The 23,386-nt window shown below is 38.7% G+C and overlaps 2 protein-coding genes across 8 annotated transcripts in view; both read left to right on the forward strand.

The window, feature by feature from the left end:
* The window catches only part of CFAP91 (cilia and flagella associated protein 91), a 63,913-nt gene extending 56,648 nt beyond the window's left edge, over window positions 1-7,265 (forward strand). For all 5 annotated transcript variants that reach the window (XR_010155302.1, XR_010155301.1, XR_010155300.1 and 2 more), the window contains one exon: window positions 5,473-7,265. The gene's annotated coding sequence lies outside the window, so the exon portion shown is untranslated. The remainder of the gene's footprint in view (window positions 1-5,472) is intronic.
* A 15,236-nt stretch (window positions 7,266-22,501) lies between these two features.
* Window positions 22,502-23,386, forward strand: part of NR1I2 (nuclear receptor subfamily 1 group I member 2) — a 36,380-nt gene continuing 35,495 nt past the window's right edge. For 2 of the 3 annotated variants that reach the window (XM_001164025.6, XM_003309941.6), the window contains exon 1: window positions 22,502-22,701. Coding sequence is in view for 1 of the 3 variants with exons in the window: in XM_016941719.4 (XP_016797208.1) it covers window positions 23,157-23,251 (95 nt within the window). In the remaining 2 variants the exon portion in view is untranslated. Of the gene's footprint in view, window positions 22,702-23,074; window positions 23,252-23,386 lie in introns of those variants that run through there. The other variant, XM_016941719.4, reaches the window with a different exon arrangement.

Genomic DNA, 23,386 nt, shown 5'->3' on the forward strand with positions numbered 1-23,386 from the left:
GTCAAATTCAGAATATTCTAATACTGTAATGATGGTGTGTAAATCACTTTTTAGTATGAAGGTTAAAAGACAAAACTATTAAAAATAATATCTACAATAATTTGTTAAAGGGATACACAGCATAAAAAGATGTAAATTGTGAAATTGAAAACACACGTGTTGAGGAGGGTGGATAAAAAGTGTAGAGTTCTTGCATGCAATCAAATTTAAGTTGTTGCCAGTTTAAAATAGCCTATTGTAGCTATAAGGTGTTTTATATATTCCTCATGGTAAGTACAAAGCAAAAAATCTATATTAAATACACAAAAGGTGAAGAGTAAGAAATCAAGGCATGGCACTAGAGAAAGTCACCTAATTACAAAGGAATACAGCAAGAGAGGAAGAAAGGAACAAGGACCTACAAAACAACCATAAAACAATGAACCAGATGATAGTAGTAAGTCTTTATCAATAATTACCTTGAATGTAATTAGATTAAATTCTCCAATTCAAAGACATAGAGTGGCTGAGTGGATAAAAACAAACAAATGAGACCTAACTATGTCCAGCCTACAAGAGTCTCACTTCACAGTTTAAGGACTCACATAGACTGAAAGTGAAAGGATGAAAAAAGATACTCAGTGCAAATGGAAACCAAAATAGAACAAGTGTAGCTAAACTTACATCAGATAAAATAGGTTTTAAGTAAAAAACTATAAAATGAGACCAAAAAGGTCATTGTGTGGTGATAAAGGGGTCGATTCATCAAGAGGCTTTAACAATTATAAATATATGTGCACTCAACATTGGAGCCCCTAAATATATAAAACAAATATTAATAGATATGGAGGGAGAGCTAGACTGTAATACAGTAATAGTGGGGACCTCCAGTATCCCACTTTCAGCAATGAACAGAACATCTAGACAAAAAATCAATAGAGAAACATCAGACTTACACTACACCTTAGACCAAATGGACCTAACAGACATATATAGAATATTCCATCCAGCAGCAGCAGAATACACATTCTTCTCAAATACACACAGAACATTCTCCAAGACTGATGACTGATAATAAGCCTAACAAACTTAAGAAGATTGAAATTATAGCCAGTATTTTTTCCAACCACTGTGGTATATAAAATAGAAATCAGTAACAGGAGGGATTTCAGAAAATTCAGAATTACATGGAAATTAAACAACATGGTCCTGAACAACAAGAAGTCAAAGAAGAAATGAAAAGGGAAATTAAAAAAAAATACCTTGAGGCAAATGAAAATGGAAACACAAGACATAGTTATGGGATGCAACAAAAGCAGTTCTAAGAGGGAAATTTATAGCAATATGTGCTTGCATCGAAAAAGAAGAAAGATCTCAAGTAAACAACGTAATATTACACCTCAAAGAACTAAAAAAAGAAGAACAAATGAAACCCAAAATTAGTAGAAGGAAAGAAATAATAAAGATTAGACCAGAAATAAGTGAAATAGAAACTAGAAAAATAATAGAAAAGATCAACAAAACTAAAAGTTGGTATTTTGAAAAGATAAAATTGACAAACCTTTAACTAGACTACTTAAGGACAAAGAGGGAAGACTTAAGGAAAATCAGAAGTGAAAGAGGAGACATTACAACTGATACCACAGAAATGCAAAAGATAAGACTACTATAAACAATTATATACCAACAATTTGGACAATCTAGAAGAAATGGATGTCTAGACACATGCAACCTATCAAGATTGAACCATGAAGAAAATAGAAAATCAGAATAGACCAATAATAAGTAAGAAGATTGAATCAGTAATGAAAAGACTCTCATCAAAGAAAATCCCAGGCAGGACCCAATGGCTTCACTGCTGAATCCTACCAAATGTTTAAATTTCAGTCTTCCAAAAAAATTGAAGAGGAGGGAATACTTCCAAACTCATTTTACAAGGTTAGCATTACTGTTGTTTCAAAACTAGACAAGGATACTACAAGAAAGAAAAATTACAGGCCAATATCCCTGATTAACGTGGATGCAAAAATTCTCAAAAAAAGTAACAAACTAAATTCAACAAATTAAAAGGATCTTTCACTATGATCAAGTGGGATTCATCCTACAGATGCAAGAATGGCTCAACATACACAAATCTATAAATGTGATATACCATATTAACAGAATAAAGGACAAAAATCACATGATCTTATCAATAGATTCAGAAAAAAAATCTGACAAATTCAATATTCTTTCATGACAAAAAAAACTCTTAACAGATTCGTTATAGAACAAATGTACCTCAACATAGTAAAGTCCATATATGACAAACCCACAACTAACATCATTCTCAACAGTAAAAAGTTGAAGCCTTTTCTTCTATGATCAGAAACAGACAAGGATGCTCCACTCTTGCTACTTCTATTCAACATAGTACTAGAAGTCTCAGCCAGCACAGTTGGGCAAGAGAAAGAAATAAAAGGCACCCGAATTGGAAAGGAAGAAGTTAAATTGTTTTTCTTTGCAGGTGACATGATCTTATATATAGAAAACCCTAAAGACTCCAACAAAAAAACTAATAGAAATGATAAAGTAATTAATTTACAGGTACAAAATCAACATACAAAAATCAGTAGCATTTCTATACATTAACAACAAACTATACAAAAAAGAAATCAAGAAAACAATCCCATTTATAATAGCTACAAGGAAAAAAATAAAATACTTAGGAGTAAATTGAATCAAGGAGACCTGTACATTGAAAACTATCAAACATTGATGAAAGAAATTAAAGAAGACACAATTAAATGAAAAGTTACCCTGTGTTCATGGATTGGAAGAATTAATATTGTTTAAACATCCATGCTACTTAAAGCAATCTACAGATTCAATGCAATCTCTATCAAAATTCCAATGACATTTTTCACAGAAATAGAAAAGGCAATCCTAAAATTCATATGGAACCATGAAAGACCCCAAATAGCTAAAACAATCTTGAAGCAAAAAGAACAAAGCCATCACACTACCTGACTTAAAAATCTACTGCAAAGCTATGCTAATCAAAACAGCATGGTACTACACACACAGACCAATGGAATGTAATAGAGAGCCCAGAAATGCACCCACAGATTTGTGGTCAATTGATTTTTGACAGAGGTGCCAAGAACACACAATGGGAAAAGGACAGTCTTTTCAATAAATGATGCTGAGAAAACTGGATATCTACATACAGAAGAATGAAATTAGAACCTTTTCTCCACACCATATTCAAAACCCAACTCAAAATGGATTAAATACTTAAGCATAAGTCCTGATACTGTAAAACTGCAAGAAGAAAACATAAGGGAAAAGCTCCTAACATTGGTCTGGATGGTGATCTTTTGGATATGACTCAAAAGCACAGGCAACAAAAGTGAAAATAGACAAAAGAGATTACATCTAACTAAAAAGTTTCAGCACAGCAAAAAACAATAAACAGAGTGAAGAGACAACCTGCTAAGTGGGAGAAAATATGTGCAAACCATACATCTGGTAAGAGGTTAATATTCAAAATATGTGAGGAACTCAAACAACTCATTAGCAAGAAAATAAATAACCCAATTAAAAAATGGGCAAAGGACCTGAATAGACATTTCTCAAAAGAAGACACATACAAATGGCCAACAGATACATGAAAAAAATGCCCAACATTACTAATCGTTCGAGAAATGCAAACAAAAGCCACAATGTGATATCACCTCATACTATTAGAATGGCTATTATCAAAAAGACAAAAAGTAAGTGTTGAGGAGGATGTGAAGAAAAGAGAACCCTTGCACATTGTTGGTGGGAATGGAAATTAGTACAGCCATTGTGGAAAACATTATGGAGGTCCTCAAAAAATAAAAAATAGAACTACCATATGATCCAGCAATTCCACAACTGGGTGTATATCCAAAGGTAATGAAATCAGTGTGTGAAAGAGATATCTGCACTCCCATGTTCACTGCAGCATTAATCACAATAGCCAAGATTTGAAATCAACCTAAGTGTCCACCAACAGATGATGGTATACACACAATTGAATACTATTCAGCCTTAAAAAAAAAAAAAAAGAAGGAAATCCTGTCATTTGCAGCAACATGTCTGAACCTGGAGGGCATTATGCTAGGTGAAATAAGCCAGGCACAGAAATACGAGCATAATGCCATGAACCAGGTGTAATGCATCCACACACATACGCATATGCTATCACTTGCATGTAGAGTAGAAAAAAGTTGAATTCATAGAAGTAAAGAGTAGAATGTTGGTTGCCAGAAGCTAGTGTGGTAGGGAGATGTTGGTCAAAGGATACAAAATTTCTGTTAGGAAGAGTAAGTTCAAGGGATGCATTGTAAAACCGTGGTGACTATATTTAATAACAATGTGTTATATTTTGAAAATAGCAAAGGGGGATTTTAAGCACCCTTTCCACAAAAAATGAAAAGTATATGAAGTAGTGCATATGTCAATTAGCTTGACTGAGCCATTCTACAATGTGCACGTATTTCAAACCATCATGCTGTACCTGACAAATATATATAATCTTTCTTTGTCAGTTTAAAGTAAATAAATGAAATAGTAAAGGATGTTGGCAGTAAGTCAAAGTAAAATGGAAAGAGAATCAGAAACGGTATTTATGACCTCCAGAGTCTACATATCAACTTTTCCCAAACAATTGTTCCATGGATAACTGCTCTTCAGGACATTCATAAGCAGGGCTGCTCCTGGTATTTGCAAGACCCAGGTCAAGAGGATGAACTGAAGCATCATATCATATGAAAATATATAAAGTTGTAAATTAGGCTAACATACTGTTATATAAAATTTATTCTACCCACCTACTTTCACAAACATATCTTTGAGATGATAACATTGAAAAACGGGTAAGCAGCTATGGGCTTTATGTAATTGAAAGATGGCAAGAACCAAAGATGATAAGCTTAGTTATTATTGTACATGTCTGACTATTCTGTTTATGGTCCAGTAATATTTGGGCAAGTAATGAAACAAAGGCATACATGGTTTTTTAAAAGTTAGAAATACATATGTATATATACAAACAAATACATATATATATATACATTATGCCTGCAATATACAGAGAATATTTCTGGAAAGGTCAATAAGAAGTTGGTAGGTAGCTGTTGCCAGGCATGGAAACTGGGGACGGAGTTCACACCAGGGGAAAAGAGATTTACCTTTCTCATGTTGACATTCTTTTGTATTTTTATTTTTTTATGATGTATGTATACAACCCAGTTAATGTACAGATTTTTTTAAGTGCTAGAATTTGGAAACTGACACACTGTGAAGTAAGAAACATCTGGATCCATAAGGCTTATAAATAGCAGAGCTGGGATATGTGTGGGGCTGTCTGAGTTCAAAGCTAGGGCTCAGACACACTGTATCACAGGAATTTTTTGCATGTATTGATCTGATAATGTTTCTAAAAGATGACATAATCATAAACATTTGTTTTGCTCTTTTTTACAGATTGTGATTTTTTTGTAAAAGAAGCTGTACAAATCATCATAAATAATTCCAATAGTCTGCACTTCTCCCAAGGTGTGCACTGCTCATAAACTTGCCAGTGTGTGATTTATGAGAAAGGAGATTTATTTTCCTTAAACATCCAATAATTTAAAATGATTTTCAATAATAATAATCAAATGAAAAAGCTTCATTCTCTTCAGTGTCTTCTAGATGCCCTACTTAAAGAGAACATTTTCTTATGTCTCATTTCAATATTTTGTTAACTATGAGGATGTGCTGGTTTGTTGAATCAAACAAAAGGAAATGTTGTGGAATATTTTTCCAAGTAGTTTTGGTTCACTATTCACAGGACATTGGCATTATCTACTAAGGCTGAAAATGTGCATATTCCATGACTCAGGATTTTATCTCCTAGATATATATTCAACAGAAATGCATGAGTATGTGCACCAACAGGCATGACAAAAATATTTATAGTAGTGGTGTTCACAATAGTCCCAAACTGGAAACCCAAGTGTCCATCTCCATCGGAACAGAAAACTATACTTTGGTCTGCTTCTACAGTGGCACATCAACCCACCTTTGAGCTTTAGATCTAAGAAGTGTGTTCATGCAACAGCCATAGAGATGGTGCTATTGAAAGGCAATCTGCCCATCCTGTGTATTGACAAGCATCAGGATTCCAGGAGGATTCTTCCTGATTCAAAGACTGTCAAATAGGAAAAAAGAAAACAGTAAATGAACAAAAACATCAACATGGAGTTCAAGTAATGAATTTATAGAGGAAAATGTATGCTACTCTGAAAACAAAGCTTATGTTAGAGAATATCTTACTGTAAGAAACAAGGAAAATTTCAGAAACATTTGCTGAGTGTTTTTAATAGGAGTCAAAAAGAAAGGGTCTTTTCAGAAACTGAAGTAGGAAATAATAACAGACAAGGTCAGAAAATAGATGCAGGCTGAAAAGAAAAGAAAGTGGGCTAAGATGGGAAAAATATAAAAAGATTTAAAATCCAGCAACAAAATTTACACATTCATTTGGATGCAGTGAAAAGGGCAGAAATATCACAGCAGAGAATAAAATTGATAATGTTGGCAACACATTTATTAAGTGATCCAACATGGGATGGGAAGGAATGGGCAAAGAGATTAAAATGACAGAAGTTAGCTGTAGATGACCTATCCCACAGCAATCAGAGTTCTTGAAGAAGAAACCAGAACAAATAAAATAGAAACAATAATCAGAGTTTAATAATTAATTTTCTGAGTTTTTTTTTAAAAACTAATTATACAAACTTGAAAGGGTTCACCTTGCCCTAGCAAAACTAGGATTGGGACACCTTTTTTTTCCCCCTGAGGATCACTGACAAAAAAACACTGCACCAGTAAGGAAGCAACTAAATTTTGTTTTGTTCTTTTAAAAAGGCTAACCTGAGCTAGGTAAAGGTTATATCATTCACTTTTGAAATAAACCATCGAGAACACAAAATGACAAGTGAGTTAGGTTGGGCTGATGGGATAGAAGGTGGGAGGGGAATGCTATACAGCTGGGAACAGCAGACTTTCTCTGAAGGGCCAGATGGTAACTACATTAGGGTTTGCGGGTCTGATGGTCGCCATCATAACTGCATACTCAACTCTGCTGTTGTAGGGTAAGAGCAGCACTCGATGACACAGAAATGAATGCGCATGACTGTGTTCCAGTAAAATTTTATTTTAATTAAAATCAATTCATGTTTGAAAAAGGATTTAAAGTAGCTTCTAATAAAGGACATGTGTAATGAAACTTAAAAGATGATATTTTCTTTAAAAATCTTTATCCTTATGTAGACTTCTAAAACTATGTTTTGCATTTAGACAGTCAAGGAAAATACAAGTTGTTATACAATTCTCATTGACTAATTGAAGTTTACTAGGAGAGGAAAACTTTTTCTTGATACTGGCAATCTTTTACTTATAATGGCTTGAGTTAAAATGCTCCAACTTTTCTAATTTTTGCTTTTGAAAATAAAACACCTATAGTGACAATAAAAACACACATTTAAAGCCATGTGGTCATAGTGACTGGAGCCATGTAGTGAATTGGGGCTAGACTAGTATGATCAGTAGCGATACAAAATCACAATGAACTGTCTGAGGCAGAAAACTTTTTGTATGGATGCGTAATCAGATATAGTGAATCATTGTAAAGAGAGGCAGTGCTTTAGCTTGAGGCAAGGTAAAATCCAAAAGGAAAGTGTGCAGTGTGGGTAAAGGATCTCTTTAGGATGCGAAACTGTTAGCACAAAATTGTTGGGAATTCTAAGTTCCTGAAGTGCAGAACTCCCAGACAAATTATGTTAGAGCCTGATTGTTAGTTCAGGAGGAGCTTCCACTGCTAACTCCCATCCTCCTACTCAGTTCTAGGCCACTGGTACCCACTTGAAGGTAGAGTTGTATTTACAAATACTTGGAGTGATTTTATGCAACAAACTGCACAGAGGATTATAGACTCAGTTAATAGGGGAGTGGAGAATGCCAGCAAGCCCCTGAGTTACAGTGAATGGCCTTCAACTGTGCTTACCAGTTGTGGAACAAAAGCCAGCTAGAACCCTAGCAATATAGTAGGGTTATGGGATCTTTGGAGTGTTGCTTTTCTGGCTGGATACCTCCGTGGACAGTGGGGCCTTTGCCTGAGTTCTTGTCCTGTGTCCAGGAAGAATGAGGTATGCAGACAAGTGGAGGGTGAGCAAGATGAAGAGCAGCTTTATTGAGTGTTACAACAGCTCAGAGGAGACCCACAGTGGGTGGCTTCTCTTTGTAGGCAGGTCATCTGGTCGAGTGTTCAGCTCTCAGCAAAAAGGAGGCAATGGAGTGGGTGGCTCCTCTCTGCAGGCAGGTCATGAGGATGAGTATTCAGCTCTCAGCAGAGAAGGTAGCGCCTCTCTGCAACTGGTCATTCAGACATCTCCTCTGCTCTGGCTGAGTCCATGGTTTTTTGATCTTCAGAGAGGGAAAGTGCATGCTGATTGGTCCATGGGTAGCCATGGGCAGGCCCAGGAAAAAGGGATATAAGCTCCCCCTCCAGGCAGCAGGACTGGCAGCCCGGCGCCCAGGCTTCAGGCCTTCTTGGCATGAAGGTGGGACTTCACTGAGGCCCTGCCCCCTTCTGCCCAGGAGCTGTCTGCCTCCCCTGTCATTCATGGCACCCAGGCTCTTCCTGCCAAGGGGTGCCTGCAGGCCAGTGCTGAGCTGCCCTCAGCACCCCCTCAGCTTCCCTCCTGTGCTCTTCAGTGCCCAAAGACAGGAGGGGGCCAAGGCAGCAGGGGGCTGGCATGTCAGCACTGCCCTGAACGTGCGCCCACCCTGCTGGCCTGTGACAGTGCCCTGGCTCGGCCCCAACCTTGCTCCACAATCAGAACATGCACCAGGAGTGGGGAGAAGCCAGGCAGCAGGAGCAGGCACTTGCAAGCCTGTGAGGGCAGGGGGACATTCCAGGGCCCCCAAGAGTTCAGGGATGCCTGAGTCTGCAGCCACAGTTTGGGCAGCTGCAGCTGTGCCCAGCAGCAGGCTCCTGCCTGCTCCCAGTCCCCCAAGAGCAAAGGGAGGCTCACATCTGCAGCCACGGTTGGGTGGCTGAAGCCCTGCTGGGAGGGCAAGGCTCCTGCCTGCTCTGTGGAGTGGGAGGCCAGGGTCTACAGCCATGGTTTGGGTGGCTGCAGTGGCGCCGGGGGAGCTCCCACCCCAACTCAGAAGGGGCGGGGCTCCTGCTTGTCCCTAGCTCCCACCAGCTCCATGGAGGGTGCAGCCTTGGCTGCACCTCCCTGCTGCAGCCAGTGTGATGGCAGTGGCAGACCGTCTGATGTGGCCACTGCCATCAGTAGCATGGAAGTTAAGAGAGCAGGCTCTGGACCCAGACTGTCCGGATTGAAATCACAGTCCAAGTTCAGTGTGTCAGACAGGTTATTTAATCCCACTAAGCCTTAGCCTCCTCATGTGTAAAATGGTATAACCATAGGTTGTACCTCATGAGGTTGATGTTGGGATGTAATGAATTAATTTATATAAAAAGCTTAGCAGGCAACACACGGTAAATACCCAATAAGCACCAATTAGCTAATTTTACTATCACAAAGGGATAAAGGACAAAAGAAATAGGTGGAGCATGTTTCCTGCTTATAAGGAAAACGACCTCACCTACAACTGTATAGACAGTGGCGCAGTGGATATCAGTCTCTAACCCATCAGATGAGTTTCTCGGTCTCATTTGGGGAACAATAAGAGACAGAGAGAATATGGATGTGCTATCATCTGCCACTCCCCTAACCCCTCCAGCAAGAAAGGGATAGGAATGAGTACCTCATGTTCTGTAGAAACTTGAGGTGTTGAGAACAAGGGCTCCCTCCCTACCAGATATTAGTGCAGTAGAAGGAAGCCATAAGTATTGCGCAGAAGAACTTCCCAGAAAACTTAGCTGCAATCTTGAAGGAGGCACCTTTTATGATAGGTGGCACATGAGGAAACTGGAAGTGAGGACTACAGTGGTTCTTGGCTGTGGCTGCATGCTAAAACCACCTGAGTACTTTAAAAAAAAAAGTGCTTCTTGGGTTTCACCTCGGGCCAATTAAGATAGAATCTTTAGAAGTGGAGCCCAAGCAAACAGATTTTTTTTTTTAAAGTTTCCCAAGTGATTTAGTGTACATTCCAAATTGAGAATAGATGACGTGTTTCCCAAGGAAATTGTCCCTCTCCAAGCATTTACCATTCAGACTTACTACAGAAGATATGTCTTCAGTCCAGGTTCTAATTATATTTTCTTTGTAAAGCATAAAGGATTTCAAAGAAAAAAAAATGTGTGAGAAAACACTGATACTGGACATAGTCATAACACTTGGTACTTCCTCAATAACACACTTGATCGTAATTTCCTGCGTAATCGTCTCTCTCACTGGCGTGTGAGGGCAGGGCAGCAGCTGTACCTAGTGAGTTCATTTGTTTTCATTTGCAGTGCTTAGCCAGTCCAGTCTCTGGCACCTATCAATCCCTTAGTAGGTATTTATTGAATGAAATTCTACATACTTAATGTTTGTAAAAGTAAACATTTGTGTGGTTTTAGAGATCATTTATTATGTCTTGGCATATTACGGTATGAAATGAGTTTCAAGGACATAATTCTAATTTATAACATTCATTCCTTAAAAACGTTTAACTTTTTGTGATTCAACTTGTGAATGTTATCAAGGAACCAAGTAAGTCATAAAGGAAGGGAGAGGCCTTCTGTATGACATCCTAAAAGGAATTTATCCCATTTATCCTTGTACAAAAGACATTCGACAGCTTAAGAAACCTCCAACAGAAGTTTCAGAGAAGAAGCAAAAATGTTCTTTTCACTGTTTCTTTTATTTTTAATAAAATTTAAAGATATTTTATTAAAACATATCTATAAAATCAGCTTTCAATTATGTCAGAATGAAGAGGTCAGCAATACTCCTCCACTAAAAAAAAAACCATACAACTGGACAAAATTGACAAAAGCATCCAGGGAACTAGAAATCTACTAGAGATGGGCAGCAAGTTGAAAAGCTCCTAGAGATTCAAGGAGAAACAGCAGAAGGCTAATTCTTTCCCCCACCTCCCATCAAGCTCAATCAGCAAGAATTGTAGTTTTCCAGTTTGGAGTTGGCCAAAAACCTAGTGGCTCTTCTGCCAGAGGAGAAATACTTATAAAGTTTTAAATTTCAATATTTAGGGTCGAGAAGTGGCATGAAATCTTGTGACTTTGCATATACTAAAAGTAGCAAACTCAGAAATGAATAGGGAAAGGCCACAGCTTTGTTAGCCCAAGGATGCAGTCCCAGTTGGGGTGAGCAGCAAACCAACCAGAGTGCTAATGGGGAGATCCTGGAAGGGTTGAGACAAGTTTTCCACATACCCCTGGCTGACTGAGAATACGAAAAAACTAACCCAGAAAAAGAAAAAAAAAGGAGAAACATAAGACTAAAATCAAGTTGGGACAAATAGAAAATAAATCACAAAATGATACACCTCAACTCAACTTTAACATGCATTAAATATTAGTGTATTAAACACTCCACATAAAAGGCACAGGTGTCAAAATGGTTTTTTGTTTTGTTTTTTTTTTCTTAAAATTGTTTTGAAGAAAAACAAAACCAAGCATATGATTTACAAGAGACACTTTTAAATATAAAAACAGTGATAATGAAAGTAAATAGGTGGAAAATAATACAACAGGAAAATATTTAGCATAAGAAAACTAGACTGGTTCTATTACTACAGCTGGCAAAAAAAAAAAAAATTCAAAGCAGGCAGTATTACCAAAGATAAAGTAGGATATCTCATAAACATAATAAATGAAAACCAAATAGTCTTATCCATTTATGCCCCTAATAACTGAGCTTCAAAATTCACAAAGCAAAACTAACAAAAAAAGAAGTAAACAAATCTCCAAAGTTGAAGACTTAACACCTTCTTCTCAATAGCATAGAGCAATTAGACAAGAAATCAGTAAAGTTTAGAAGATTTTAACAAAACTACATACCTTTGCTTAACACTAATCAGAACACTATACCCAACCACGGCAGAATACATATTCTTTTCAAGTGTACATGGAACATTTATCAAGATAAGCCATATTTTGAGCCACAAAACATCTTTATATGTTTCAAAAAATGGAAATCTTATAAAATATGTTATCTGACCACAGAAACAACTAACTTAGAAATCAGGAACAGATACATAGTTTTAGAAAATCCCCAAACATTTGGAAGTTAAACAATGTATCTCTAAATAACCTTTGGATCAAAGAAGAAATAACAAAGGAAATTAGAAAATACTTTGATGTGAACGATTGAGAAAATACAACTTCAAAATTTGTAGGATGTAGCAAAAGCAGTGCTTACAGAGAAACGGTAGCTATATGCACTCATGTTAGAAAAGAGGCTTAAAACCAGTTATCTAAGTTCCCACTTAAGGAAGATACAGAAGAAAGGCAAAGTAAAACCAAAGTAAGTAGTAGGAGAGATGTTTTAAGATACACAAGAGCAGAAATTAATGAAACAGAAAGCTTAAAATGATAGAGAAAATTGACAAAAACAAAATTTTATTCTTTGAAGAGACTGGTCAAAAAGAAATCACAAATTATCAACATCACGAACAAGAGGGGTATCACTATAGTGGAAGAGGGAATGTCACTATAGATCTTACAGGCATTAAAAGGATAATAAAGGAATTTTTGAAAACTTTATGACAATAAATATGATAGCTTAGATGAAATGGAAAAAGTCCTTGAAGCAGAATTTACCAAAAAATATACAATGATAAATAGAAAATCTATATATCCTTGTATCTATTAAGTAAATTGAATTTGTTACCAAAACATTCCCATAAAGAAACATCCAGGCCCAGATGGTTTCAGTGGCGAATTCCATCAAACATTTAAGGAAGAGATAATGCCAATCTTATACAAACTCTTTCAGAAAATATAGAGGAAGCACTTTGCATCACATTTTAAGAGACCAGTATAATCATATCATCTGACAGAGATAAGAAAATAAAGTTACAGGTCTATATCATGATTACAATTGCAGCATTGGTGGTATAGTGGTGAGCATAGCTGCTTTCAATGATTATGAATGCAAAAGTCATTAATGAAATATGACCAAAACAAATCCAGAATTCCAAAAAAGAGAGAGACAGAGTATTATTCAGGACAAAGCACATTTATTCCAAAGATGCAAGGTTAGTACAGCATTAGAAATATCAATGTAATTCAACATGTTAATAGAAAAAAGATAAAAAGCATATGATCTTAACTGAAAAATTAACACAATTCTACACTCATTCACGTTTAGAAATTCTCAAAAAACTAGGATAAAAAGGAACTTCCTCAACTTGACAAAAGCATCTATAAAGGTGACAGCTAGCATCATAGCTAATGGTGAAATATTGAATGTCCCCCACAAGGATATCTACCCCTACCACACTGCTATTTAATACTGTATTAATTGTTCCAACTAATGCAATAAGGAAAGAAAAAAAGCATAAAGATAGAAAAGAAGAAAACTGTCTTTCTTTGCAGAAAACATAATTATTTACATTGAACATCCTCAGTAATACTAAGGAATAACTACTAGAACTATTTAATAAAGTCACAGTTATATCTCATCAATATAAATATATATACATACAAATATATTTTCTATATACTAGCAGCAAACAATTAGAACAGCGGTTTTTTTTTTTAATTGACTTAGTATCCAAAAAACGTAAAACACTTAAGAATAAACTTAACAAAAGACATGGAAGGCCTCTGCACTAAAAACTACAAAACACTGCTGAGAAAAATAAATGATCTAAATTGAGAGTTATGCCATGTTCACATATTGGAACACTCAATATTGTTTTGTAGTCAGTTCTCCCCAAATCGATCTGGCAATTCAATGCAATCATAATCAATATACTAACAGGCATTTTAATAACTTTTCAAAGTTGATTCTAAAATTTATACGGTAAAGCAAAGAATACAGGAATAGCCAAAATGGCTGGGCACAGTGGCTCACACCTGTAATCCTAGCACTTTGTAGGGGTGGTGTGGGGGCTGAGGCAGGAGGATCACTTGAGGCCAGGAGTTTGATACCAATCTGGGTGACAAAGTGACACCCCATCTCTACAAAAAAAATTTTTTTGAAATTATCTGGGCCTCGTAATGCACACCTAGCTACTCAGGAGGCTGAGGCAGGAGGATCACTTGAGCCCAGGAGTTTGAGGCTGCAGTGAGTCATGATCACACCACTGCACTCCAGACTGAGTAACAGAGTGAAAACATGTCAGAAAGAAGGAAAGAAAGAGAGAGAGAGAGAGGGAGAGAGAGAAAGAAAGAAAGAAGGGAAAGAAAAGGAAAGAAGGAAAGAAAGGAAAGAAGGAAGGAAGGAAGGGCCAAAATAATCTTGATAAAGGGCAAAGTTGAAAGGCTCATGCTACCTACTTCAAGACTTGCTATAAAGCCTCAGTGATCAAGACAGTGTGATATTGGCATAAGGATAGATAAATAGACATATATTGCAGAATAGGGAATCCAGACATGATCTCATACATGTATGGTTAACATATGTTTTTTTTACTAAAGTTGCAGAGCTAAATAATGGGGAAAAGAGAGCCTTTACAACAAATGGTGCTGGAAAAACAGAATAAATGAAAGAAGGAAAAATAGATCTTGACATCTACAACACACCAAACACAAAAATTAATTTGAGATGGGTTTCAGAATTAAGTTAAAAACTTAACAAATGTCTAGAAAAAAAAACAGAATGTCTTTATGACTTATCTGCAGGACTCCAAAGACGCTGGTCATTTAAAAATGACTTACAGATGCCTGCAGCCCATTCTGGGGAAAGGTCATTCATCGTTATGACCAATGTGGATACAAAGCCTAACACAAAAAGGTCTTGAACTTTTGGATTAGGTTGTTCTTGTATTGATCACTGTTCTCAAAAGGAAAGCCTCAACACAAGCTGTCTACCTATATCATCCCCTTGTACAAAGAAGGGAACTGAAACATAAAGAAGAAACAAGTCGTCCACTAGCATTGGTGGCATCGGCAAAATTGTAGAATAGGCAGCTCCAAACTCCCGTCCCTCTACAGAAATACTGAAAAACAAGAAGCAACTGTCAGAGCCAACTTTGCTAGAACTCTGGAAAAGAGTCAAAAGTTTACAGCAATTAAGAAAGTGCTGAACCAAGAAAAAGCAACTTAAAAATGATAGGACATTTACCAGTTTTTTAAATTGGGGGGAAAATGATAGGAAAACTTCGTGGCATTTTTACTTGTCCTTGCCACATCCCCTCTTTGTCTCAGCAGCAGTCTTAAAGACAGCATCCCGTGTTCCCAGTATGGGACCCTGAACCCTGGTTCTGGAGGGAGCAGAGCAGGCTTCATTTGCAAATTACTGGAGTTTGTTTGTCTGTTCCAACCTATTCGGGAGCTAACTGAAGAACTTATATGAGGTGTGCATCTCGTTTTGCCTAACTGAGAACCCGTGAAGAGGGAGAAGTGACAATCATTGCTCAGAAACATTGTAAGGTGAATACAAAACCTGCAGCCACCTGGGGGCAGAAGATTAAGGTTCAGACATACAATAGAATGTCTAAGGTCTGGGAGCAAAAGCCAGGAAGAGAGTTCCTTTGGGAAATTAGGGCAATTCAAAACTGCCAGTGTGTATTCGGGAGTTTAGAAAGCAACATGCACGCCAGGACAGGACACATGTTCGGAAAAGACCTGAGAAGACCCTAACCACTGGCTGATCTCTGGGCTCAGTACAAGTAGAAAGTAAAGGCTCATGGGAATATATATATATATATATATATATATATATTTTTTTTTTTTTTTGAGACAGAGTCTCGCTCTGTCACCCAGGCTGGAGTACGGTGATGTGATCTCAGCTCACTACAACCTCTGCCTCTTGGGTTCAAATGATTCTCCTGCCTCAGCCTCCTGAGTAGCTGGGATTACAGGTGCCTGCCACCACACCTGGCTAATTTTTGTATTTTTAGTAGAGACAGGATTTTGCCATGTTGGCCAGGCTGGTCTCAAACTCCTGACCTCAGGTGATCCGCCTCCCTTGGCCTCCCAAAATGCTGGGATTACAGGTGTGAGCCACCATGCCCGGCCTCATGGGGAATTTTAAATGGCCTACTAAAGTGTTAATAGTGCCCCAAGACAGAGCCAATCCACAAAGACTAGAAGAGGAGGGGGTTTTACTTGTTTTGTTTTACTTAGCTCCTGGCAATCAAAGACAGCTCTATCAAAAACACTGGCTGAACACAAGCTAAGCCTTCAGCAATCAAGACAAGCAAACCATAAGGAACTGGAAGAATCTGACTTCCAGAGTTAAAACACTGTAATATTTGAATGTTCAATTTTTAAAAATCACAAGGCATACAAAGAAACAGGAAAGGATAATGCATTCAAAGGAAAAAAAATAAACTGACAAAACTGTCCATGGGAAAGCTCAAACATTGAAATTATTAGGCAAAGACTTTAAAAACAACTGTCTTAAATGTATTCAAAAAACTAAAAGAAATCATGGAAACAAAGAAAGGAAACCAGGAAAATAATATATGAACAAAACGAGAATATCAATACAGAGATAGAAATTATAATGAGGAATCAAATAGAAATTATGAAGGTGAGAAGTATGATAACTGAAATGAGAAATTTCACTAGAGGAGTTCAACAGCAGGTTTGAGCAGGCAGAAGAATGATTTAACAAACTTGAAGATAGGACAATTGAAATGATCCATTCTGAGAAACAGAATGAAAGAGTGAAGAAAAGTGAACAAAGACTAAGATACCTGTGGAACACCATCAAGTGGACCAACATATGCATTATGAGAGTCTCAGAAGGACAAGGGAGAGAGAGACAGAAATTATATGTGAATGGCCAAAAATGTCCCAAATGTGATAAAAGACATGAGTCTACATATCCAGGAAGCTCAACAAAGCCCAAGCAAAATAAACACGAAGAGATACACCAAGATACAGTATAGGCAGATTGTCAGAAGACAAAGAGAATCTTGAAAACAGTGAGAGAGAGGCAACTCATCCTGTACAAGAGAGCCTTAATAAGATTAACAGTTGATTTCGCATCAGAAACCATGGAGGCCTGAAAACAGGAGGCCTGATGCCACTTCACACCTACTAGGATGGATATAATTTTTTTTAATGGAAAATAACAAGGAGAGGATGTTGGAGAGGACATGAAGAAATTGGGACCCTTGTACATTGGTGGTGGGAGTGTAAAACGATGCCACTGCTGTGGTAAAGCTTGGTAGTTCCTCAAAAAGTTAAATGTGGAACTACCACATGACCCAATGTCTTAGTCTATGCAGGATACTACAACAAAATACCATAAACTGGATAGTTTATAAACAACAAAAATTTATTTATCATAGTTATAGAGACCGAGAAGTCCAAGGTCAAGGTGCCAGCAGATTCAGTGACTGGTGAAGGGATCTATGATCCCTTCCTGGATCATAGATGACAGTCTTCTCACTATAACTTCAGGTGGAAGAACGGGCATCAATCATGAGGGCTCCACCTTCATGACCTAATCTCCTCCCAAATGCCCCACCTCCAAAACCATCACCTTGGGGGTTAGGATTTCAACATATGAATTTTGAGTGGACTCAAACACCTAGCAGTTCCACTACTAGGTATATATCCAAAAGAAATGAAGCAGAAGCTCAAACAAATATTTATATACCAATGTTTGTGGCAGCATAATTCATAGTAGCCTAAAGATAAATGGATAAATTAAAGATGCTATATACATACAATGGATTATTATTCAGCCATAAATAGGAATGATGTTCTGACCCATGTTACAACATGCGTGAACATTATGCTGACTGAAATAAGCCAGACACATAAGGACAAATATTGTATGATTCCAATTACATAAAATATCTAGAATATGCAAATTCATAGAGATAGAAAGTAGATTAGAGGTTACCAGGGACTCAAGGAAGATAACAATGGGGAGTTGCTTAATGGATGGAGTTTCTATTTGGGATGATGAAGGGGTTCTGGATATGAATAGTGGTGATGGTTGCAAAACATTATAATTAATGCTACTGAATTGTACACTTAAAATGATTTAAATGGTTAATTTTATATTATATGTATTTTTTACCAGAATAAAAAATGTTGGCTGGGTGTGGTGGTTCATGCCTGTAATCCCAGCACTTTGAGAGGCCAAAGTGGGAAGATCGCTTGAATTCAGGAGTTCAAGACCAGCCTGGACAACCTAGGGAAACCCGTCTCTACCAGAAAAAAATAGCTGGGCATGGTGACATGTGCCTGTAGGCCCAGCTACTCAGAAGGCTGAGGCAGGAGAATCGCTTCAGCCTGGAAGGTTGAGGCTGCAGTGAGCCATGATTGCCCCCACTGCACTCCAGCCTGGGCAACAGTACAAGATCCTATCTCAAAAAAAAAAAAAAAGTAAAGACTGATAAATTGTACCTTATAAAAATAAAATAAATACATAAAATGTGACTAGCAATTTTAAGACACTTAAATATTTGAATTAATTTATTGAATACCTGCTCTGGGAATTAGTGTTATGTTTCCATTTACAGAGACAAAACAGGTCTAATTGATTGACTAAACAATAGCTGTAAATGTGGTCAGTGTTTGGATGTCTATTCATAGAATAGAAACAATTTTTCTGAGAGATGATTTGACTCTCAGCTGTTTCCTGTATGACCTCTCAATTTACATTTTATTCAAGAGTTTCTAATATAATATTGTGGAGCAAAGAAACTTGACAGCAACAGCTGTTGAGAGAAGGTAACTGTCATATTAATATTTCTGGGAAGAGGTATTGCGGTGTTACCAGATTCCAGATTTGCACCTTTTCCCCTCAATCCCTTTATCCCTCTCAAACATTATAGTGATTTATGAAAATATATGTATAATTCCAAATAAGTTTTAGATAATTCCATATATACCAAATACCCAATTATCTCTTTGCTGTCAAAGGGTAATTTATCCTCATCATGACACTTGCCATCATTACAAGTTTAAAGCCTAAAAATGAAAAGAGGTTTCACACATTTAAGAGCTAACTCATTTAATAATAAATCAAAAGTAAGTATGAGTTTCATTTAGTAGTAGCATGAGCTAGTTGCAGGGAAGGTCCTCTCAAGGTAGTCCTTTTTCTTCTCTTCAATAAAGGCAGAACTCTATTAAAGCATATTAGTAAAAACCATATTTAAAAGAATTACTACACTGAACTGAGCAGCCACCAAATGCAATTGGTACCAGGTGATATAAGGGCTTCTGCTCTCAGGGGGCTTATAAGCAACTAAGGCAGGAAGTCACAGATATCATATTCTGCAGTGTAATTTACAGATGAGGTGAAAACAAAGTGTTCCAAAATTTTAAGAGAGACATTGGAATTCTGACCACAAGTGTAATTTATGGAGCCTCAGAGTAATTATAGGATCTGGAACAGCTAGTGCTCAAATTTAGTGGTCCTCCAGTTGCTGGAATCTGCGATTTCTGGGAAGTTAAACTTTGCGTCACTGCTTCTACTTGTGATAAAATGAAACCGCTTTCAAAGAGAAGATTCCTATTCCTGGCCTTTTTGGGTAACTTCTACTACCTCCACTTAAGGATGAAAAGGGAGAAAGTTCCTCCAAGACTGCCTCATGGGGATCAGAGTGTCACCTCCATGCTCCTGCCCTAAGTGCCCCTGTGCACACCCCAGAGGGAGGCTAAGAGATTTTTGAGAAAGACCATGTGACTGGCTGATAAACACCTATTTTCCTCAGATTCCACCTGAATTTATATCATCAGTGCATCACTCTTTTATTTTGTTCTCTCTGTTCCTCTTTTTAAATATTAATATTCTCTGGAGAGGGGTAAAACATTAAATGAATTCACACTGAGGAAACTGGCCAGGTACAATGGCTTATGCCTGTAATTTCAGCAATTTGGGAGGCCAAGGCAGACAGATTGCTTGAGCCCCAGAGTTTGAGACCAGCTTGGGCAACATAATGAGACCTCATCTCTACAATAGAAAAAAAAAAAAAAAAATTAGCCAAGCATGGTGGCACACACCTGTAGTCTCAGGTATTTGGGATGCTGAGGTGGGAGGATTGCTTGAGCCCAGGAGGTTGAGGCTGCAGTGAGCCATGACCATGCCACTGCACTCCAGCCTGGGTGACATAGCAAAACACTGTCTCAAAAAAAAAAAAAAAAAAATGAAACTTTTCAGGCTGATCAGATCTGCTTTTCTCTGATGAGTTGCTTAGGAGCTCTACATTTCTGGTTGCTGCAATAGGCAAAGTATAGAATGGAGGTCAAGGCCTCAAATTTCTCTGACTTCCCAGCTGGGCTTGAGAGTGACTCAGGCCCTCAACTGAGGGCATTAGTAAGCTGTCCTTAAGAACGAGAGTGTATTTTCTGGCTGTATTCTTAACTCATTTCACTATAGAGCCATGCCTGATATTAACAGTGCAGTGCTAGACTAGAGAGGCCTGGCACTCCTACAGCCTTCTCCTGTCTTCTAGCTGGGACTTCACACCACAGACCCAGAGGAAAAGAGACCCAAAGATCCCTGCAGAAACCTGAGAATATTTCCTTTACCTCAGTGGTTTCATAATCTGTTCTTAGTTTCCTGTTTCTGCTGTAAATAATTCACTATATTTTTAAGAGAGAGAAGGCCAGGCCCTTGTGAGCCAGAAGGGATTTGAGAGATGATGAAAGCTACGTATGTTACCCATAACCTAAGGACTTCCGGCAAGGTGGCCTACCTGAGCTGCAGTCATGCCTTTTTTCCCTGGACTTGGAGATACCTGTCAGTGCAGAAAGGCCTACTTTTGATCTTGGAAATAAGTTTCCTGGGGTGAGTTCTTAACCCTTTCCAGCTTTCCCACCCTCTTTGGCTGTAGCCATGGCCTTCTGATCTGTGTTTCTCAGGGGACCTGCAGGCCCCAGATATAGCCCCATGCTGTCCTCCTACCCCAGAGCACACTGTTCAGGCTACTTCCACTGGGACTGAAATCCAGTATTTCACTTACTCTTTTTCTTTCCAATATCCTTATGACATTCAATATTTCACTTACTCTAGGTCCTCCCTGCCTAAGGCCCAAGTCAACTTTCTGTCCAGTGGGATTTTTAATCCAGTGCCTCCTAGCCCTAGCAGAATCCCATGTGGATAATCAGAAATGTGACTGAAAAAAGGACAGAGCCCTATGGCTGTGGGTCCCAGTCCCCACTGCTGGCAGTAAGTCCCCAGCAGTGAGCTGTGTAAGCACCTTACATTCTGCACTTGGTTGAAAACAGCAAGGCAAGCATCCGCTTGAGAAATGTTAACCCCTAGGAAATCCCAGCCTCAAGTCTTTCTCATCCCTTGGGAAGTGCAAATTGGATAGAGGAGAAACCAATTAAAAACAAAACAAACAAATCATACTTAGATATTCTGGCTTTTCTCACCAGGGCTGGATTAAAGCATGTACTTCAAAATAATAACAACTTAAGTCAATAAATAAATGTAAGGAAGTCCAAATGTTCACCTGAAGACAACTGTGGTCATTTTTTGGCAATCCCAGGTTCTCTTTTCTACCTGTTTGCTCAATCGTGGTCTCCCTCTCCCTCTCTTGTTGGGGCCCATGCCCCTGCTTTACTGTTGCCAGAGGCTTGTACTTGTTTGCCTTTTAGGTAGGAGCAGTTACTTCCACTCCCCTCACCTGCCATAAAGCATCTTTGTAAACAAAGCAAGTAGAAGAAACATATCCTGGTATCCACCACATTCGGCTTTTGTTGATTCTGTTCACTTGGGAGCAGCTGCTGCTAGGGAATAAGAAGGTTGAGGCTGAAGAGTGAGGACTCTTCAGCTCCCCCCTGGCAGGACCCGGGAGAGGAAAGAGCCCTCAGCTGGTCCATCCTCCCCACTCCTGGTCAGCCTTCTGTTCTGAGATCAAAGTGGTGGGGTCACATTCTCGAGAACTGTGCTCAGCCCCCTCATCTCACACCCTTTCCCTCTCCCTGTGTGCCTGCCTCCCTCTTACATAACCATGCTGGTGATTGGCACCGTCATAAATCAATACTTTGCTCACTTTCACATCAAGTAACACTATCCAGGGAGGTGGTTTCAACAAAGGAGGAAGTATAAGGAGATCTAGGTTCAAATTAATGTTGCCCCTAGTGGTAAAGGACAGAGACCCTCAGACTGATGAAATGCGCTCAGAATTACTTAGACAAAGCGGATATTTGCCACTCTCTTCCCCTTTTCCTGTGTTTTTGTAGTGAAGAGACCTGAAAGAAAAAAGTAGGGAGAACATAATGAGAATAAATACGGTAATCTCTTCATTTGCTAGTTCAAGTGCTGGACTTGGGACTTAGGAGTGGCAATGGAGCCGCTTAGTGCCTACATCTGACTTGGACTGAAATATAGGTGAGAGACAAGATTGTTTCATATCCGGGGAAATCATAACCTATGACTAGGACGGGAAGAGGAAGCACTGCCTTTACTTCAGTGGGAATCTCGGCCGCAGCCTGCAAGCCAAGTGTTCACAGTGAGAAAAGCAAGAGAATAAGCTAACACTCCTGTCCTGAACAAGGCAGTGGCTCCTTGGTAAAGCTACTCCTTGATCGATCCTTTGCACCGGATTGTTCAAAGTGGACCCCAGGGGAGAAGTCGGAGCAAAGAACTTACCACCAAGCAGGTATGGTTTTTCTTTTTTTCTCTTTTGCTGGGTGCTGACCGCCCTTCAGCTCCATCCAAAAGATGTGTGTGAACACAAATATACCTTCTGTTTGAGGTCAGCCTCATAATGGGTTGTGAATCATGTTGGCCTTGCTGCTGTCTCATTTCTAGGGTGGAAAAAAAAAAAGCATGAAAACAATCACTTAATGTTGAGCCCCATTACTGATGCTCTCTGGTCCTGCACCAGCCTCCTAGAAAAATCACCACAGGAGAAGCCTTAACTACTGCATGAGTTACCACAAGTCACACATACAACCAGCTCCCTGTTACAGGGCTGGAGTCCCTGGACCCAGGAAATACCACCTTCAAGGACTGTGGGAGCTGGGGACTATGGGAACTGGGAGCAACTCAGTCCTGATTCCTTTTGGCCTGCTGGGTTAGTGCTGGCAGCCCCCTGAGGCCAAGGACAGCAGCATGACAGTCACCAGGACTCACCACTTCAAGGAGGGGTCCCTCAGAGCACCTGCCACACCCCTGCACAGTGCTGCAGCTGAGTTGGCTTCAAACCAGTGAGTTTTCTACCTCTACTATTGAAAGGGCACCTTGTCCCACAGAACCGAGTCTTGCCTGCATGTGGTCAGTGCCACCAAGTCCTTCTTCTCTCCACATTACGGCCCAGCTCGGCTGAAGCTATGGCCAGAGGC

This window comes from Pan troglodytes, chromosome 2 (assembly GCF_028858775.2).
Source record: "Pan troglodytes isolate AG18354 chromosome 2, NHGRI_mPanTro3-v2.0_pri, whole genome shotgun sequence".
Classification (NCBI taxonomy): Eukaryota; Metazoa; Chordata; class Mammalia; order Primates; family Hominidae; genus Pan; species Pan troglodytes.